This window comes from Elephantulus edwardii, unplaced genomic scaffold (genome assembly GCF_000299155.1).
Source record: "Elephantulus edwardii isolate Elephantulus edwardi_28Jun2011 unplaced genomic scaffold, EleEdw1.0 scaffold00020, whole genome shotgun sequence".
Lineage (NCBI taxonomy): Eukaryota > Metazoa > Chordata > Mammalia > Macroscelidea > Macroscelididae > Elephantulus > Elephantulus edwardii.
The window spans coordinates 27,246,425-27,250,842 of NW_006399770.1; the positions used below are offsets into that span (position 1 = coordinate 27,246,425).

Here is a 4,418-nt window from a genome sequence, read left to right on the forward strand (position 1 = left end):
CAGGAATTGACAGCATACAAATTGACAAATTTAAAGAAACAGACACTGCCCAAGTTGTGCCAAGAAATCTGGAGGACAACCACCTGGCCAACTGACTAGAAGAGATCTAATGTTCCCATTCCAAAGAAAGGTGACCCAACAGATGTGGAAATTATTGAACAGTATCACTGATATCACATGCAAGCAAGATTCTGTGGAAGATTATCCAAAAATGACAGAAACAGCACCTAAACAGAGAAGTGCCAGATGCAGGCTGGGTTTAGAAGAGGCCATAGCACTAGGGATATTATAGCAATGTTAGATGGATCTTGGCTGAAAGCATGGAGTACCAGAGGAATGTGTATCTGTGTTTCATTAACTATGCAAAGGTGTTTGACTGTGTTGATCATAACAAACTGTGGCTGAGTCTGACTGGGAATCCCAAAACACCTGATTGTGCTTATGCAAAGCCTACATTTGCACAAGGAGGCAGTTGTCAGAACAGAGCAAGGAAACATTGCATGTTTCAAAATTGGGAAGGAATGTGTCCTATCTCCATACCTTTTCAATCTATATGCAGAACAGATTATCCGGGAGACCCATAGTTAGGTGGGTTCAAATTCACCAGCTGCTCCTAAGAGGAAAGATAGGTAATCTCCACCTGTGTAATTTACAGCCTCTGTGGAGTAGTATATATGTATTGGGCTGCTAAAAGGTCAGTAGTTCAAATCTACCAGCTGCTCCACAGAAGAAAGATGGGCAGTCTCTTGCTATAAAGATTTACAGTTTCAGGAATATAGCAGAGGGCTGCTAGGAACTGGAGCAGACTTAACAGTGATAAATTTATAAATGGAAATCAATCTGTCTTGCTGAAAGAAGAAGGATATGTAACTACATTTCAACACAAAGTTTCACAAAAAATCAGCAACGTTCAATAGTTATTATCTTTTCAAGAACTCCTACCTGTAGTTTTTAATTCAGTCAACAAAATTATCATTTTATTCACTTAAAAATAGACTCTATATAAAATTATTTACTATTACAAACAAATATTACCACAAATAATAATTACATCCACCTGTAGGGATGCTAAATAGGTCTCTTTTAGATTGTTAGAGGCATGCAAAGTATTTCTCAATAGCTGGTAAAAAAAAATAGATGAAAGAAAAAGACGTACCATCATTATTTTTGTCCAAACTCTTAAATGCCAACTTCATTTTTTTCTCATGGTCTTTAAGGTACTTCATAAATTCTTCAAAGTCCAGCATCCCATCTTTGTTGGTATCTCCAGTATTAAAAATTTTCTACAAAAAATAACAAATTAAAGTTCTTTTACTGCTAACATGGATTAACGTACTAAATTACTGGTACACATACTTCAAGTAGACTGTTATCCTATAAGATTAAAGCACCAAGTATAGGCTAACTACTGTATTATCTAATATGTAAAGATTTTTAATAAAAGTTATGTCTATAAAATAATTCCAAATCTTGTGTTAAATTGTCTACTGGAAACATGATTCAGTGATTGCTATAAAACATGATTCTTTTAATGTTCATGTAATCATACCCCAAATATTTTCACTAGTATTTTTTAAATGCCAACACATAATGTAAACACTTGACCAGACACACTAAAAACCCATACTCAGTTCCCCTGAAAAGTAGCTCCCACTGAAAGATAGAAACCTGATGAAAGAGAGTAGCCTTCCATCAGATTTTTACAGTTGTAAACAGAAAACATAAAACACCAAGCCCTCATCTTCCATTTTGAACTTGGATGAAGCGGCTGGACTCTGTACGACCGTGATCTTGTTTTGGTTAAGGATCTGTGTGGATTGTTTCATTGTTTTTATTTAAGTCTCCTGCTTCGAGTCAGTAAGACCTCCAGGAAGACAGCTGTATTTAAGGCCAAGCCCTTGTCTCAATTTTGGAGACTGGGTGAAGTGACTGGACTCTGTAAGATGGGCTCTCTTGTTTTGGTTGAAGGTCATTATGGAATAGTTTGGTTGAGGGCCCTTGTATTTAAAAGGTTGGCCTGAGAGATTCTATTTTAATCCCTTGTTATTAAATTTTGGAGGAACATTCTTCTAAATTATACAGCTCTCTTCTGTCCATTTGCTGTGCTAAGGTAATCTGGTTTTGCTGTGATGCTGAACTTTGTATCATTGGGGTCTCAAATGCCATAATGGCTGCCCATGGTGGACAGTGTTTGGTGGAGCTCCCAGTTTAAGACAAGATAGGAATCAGAAGTGGCATCCACTTCCTAAACCACATGCCTCTGGAAACTCTATGAACTTGGAGAAATGACAGTTACAGAAAGGCCTCAGGTCTTTTGTTCATAGAGTTGCTGAAAGTCGTACATGACTCAATGGCAATCAGCAAAAACAACAAATAGAAAGCACAAGACTACATCTTTCTCCCAAGCCAGCTGCTGATAGATTTCAACCTCTGAGGAAGAGCAGCCTTTGAACCCAGCACAACTCACTAGGGACCACCAGAGTTCTCAATAACCTGACACGGGTTTGTTTCAATGTCTAAAATAATATTTTTCCCCATTGATTTCCAGAACCAATCCCTTCTTAAAAGATGATCCTTATAAAAAGTTACTGTGTCCAAAAGAACCACAGGATAACTAGTTAGCACTGGTGACCTCTTTCAAAGCGATGACAATTGAATATCCAAGATAGACTGGGAGAAAATGTAAAAATAAATTAAAAATCCTAAAATACCAGGCTTATTGGTCTGACTGAGACTGTAAGGATTCTCACAACTAATGACCCTTAGACTCACTTCAAGCCTGGAACAGAATCGCCGCTGTGGCTCAGCTCTCAGCCAAATGATAGATGGATCTATAAAGTGAGTAAGAGCTCCAGGAGAGCGGGTGTCCCTCAACAATCAACAATGTGAGGTCAAAGGGCAACATTTATGCAGGGACAAAGTCCTGAAAAGGACCTGAGGACTGGAAACAGTAAACAAAGGGAAGAAGGGAAAGGGTGCCGTTATACAGTGGGGATTGCAATCACTGCCAAAAAGACAGACTGTGTACAAGTTGTTGAATGGGAAACCAATTTGCTGTGTAGATTTTCCTTCAAATCACAAGGAAAAGTTAAAAATAAAAAGCAAACCGAAACTGTCATCTCAAACTGCCTGCTATTCCTCAATGATACCTGTCTTCCTTTGACTAGACTAAATTATTTTTAAATGTCCTATTCTTCTAACAATCTTACTTTCTTAATAAGTCATTGACTTTGAAGAACAAATAAAATGTGTGAAACGATATTCCATGTAATTCGTCGCCAACCGCGATTCAAATATAAACTTTCTATTTAACACTCACCTATTGGTGTTGAGTTGGTTCAAACAAAGCCATCTGCTGCCAGGTTTCTAAGGCTATAAGGTGTAACAGAAAGAGACTGCTTAATTTTCTCCTGTGCACTGCTGGTGGACTCAAACAAACCAGCAGACACATGGCCTGTAGGTTAGCACTGAAGCTGGCTATGGACACCACGGCAACCTCATCGCCATTAAGTCAGAACAGACTTCCAGGGACTGTAAACAATCACAGAAGAAGACTGTCCATCTTTCTCTCTTAGAGCTTCTGGTGGACTGCAGTCATCTGAGAGGCACCACTAGAGCTTCTGTAATTTTCTATTAAGACATTCATAATCACCCACCCAAAACTTACAGATTCTATTAGTCTGGCACTCACGCTCTTCTCACATAAACAAACTATACTGTATCAATGTCATACAATGGTCAGCTCTCAGACAGAAAACCTAAAATCCATGAGAGCGCTAGAAAAAGCTACACTTAGAAGGAAATGGGCAATGTTTTAAATGCTTACATTCAAAGAGGGGGAAGACTGGAAGTCAGTAATGAAATCATAATCTTAAGAAATCAAGGAGAAAAACTTTAAAGTTAAAAAAAAATAAAGAAAAGTAATGAAAAAATACAAGTGAGAGCATCAAAGGCAAAAGATCATTCTTTCAATAGATTTAAAAATCAGTATCACACTGAAATGAGCAGGTTGCTAATATCAGAAGTTGAATGATGAACATCTCCAGGCACTCCATACATTAAAGATATTATGAGTAATTTTAGATCAAAAAACATGAAAATCAAGATGAAAATGGACAAATGCTTAGAGAAAAAAAAAACAAAACCTTTTTTTCCCACAAGATAAACTAGAAAATTAAAGTAGTTCTTCGGTGCTGTCGAGTCAGAACCACTCACAGCTGCCCTCCCGCAGGTCTGGAGGCTATAAGCCACACAGGAGGAGATTTGCCCATCTTTCTCCTGAGACACAGCTGGTGGATTTTAGTCTCATGTCATTGGGTTGGCAGCAAAACTCTTTACCACTTGGTCATAAGAAATCCCCTAAAAAATCTTAATAATCCTAAAAAAAAGTTCAATAAATTCAACCTGTTGTTGTTGTT

At 37.8% G+C, this 4,418-nt stretch overlaps 1 protein-coding gene across 2 annotated transcripts in view; it reads right to left on the bottom strand.

The window, feature by feature from the left end:
* The window catches only part of SLC25A24 (solute carrier family 25 (mitochondrial carrier; phosphate carrier), member 24), an 80,077-nt gene that overhangs the window by 53,137 nt on the left and 22,522 nt on the right, over positions 1-4,418 (bottom strand). For both annotated transcript variants that reach the window (XM_006882464.1, XM_006882465.1), the window contains exon 2: positions 1,157-1,283. In XM_006882464.1, the coding sequence (XP_006882526.1) occupies positions 1,157-1,283 (127 nt within the window). The remainder of the gene's footprint in view (positions 1-1,156; positions 1,284-4,418) is intronic.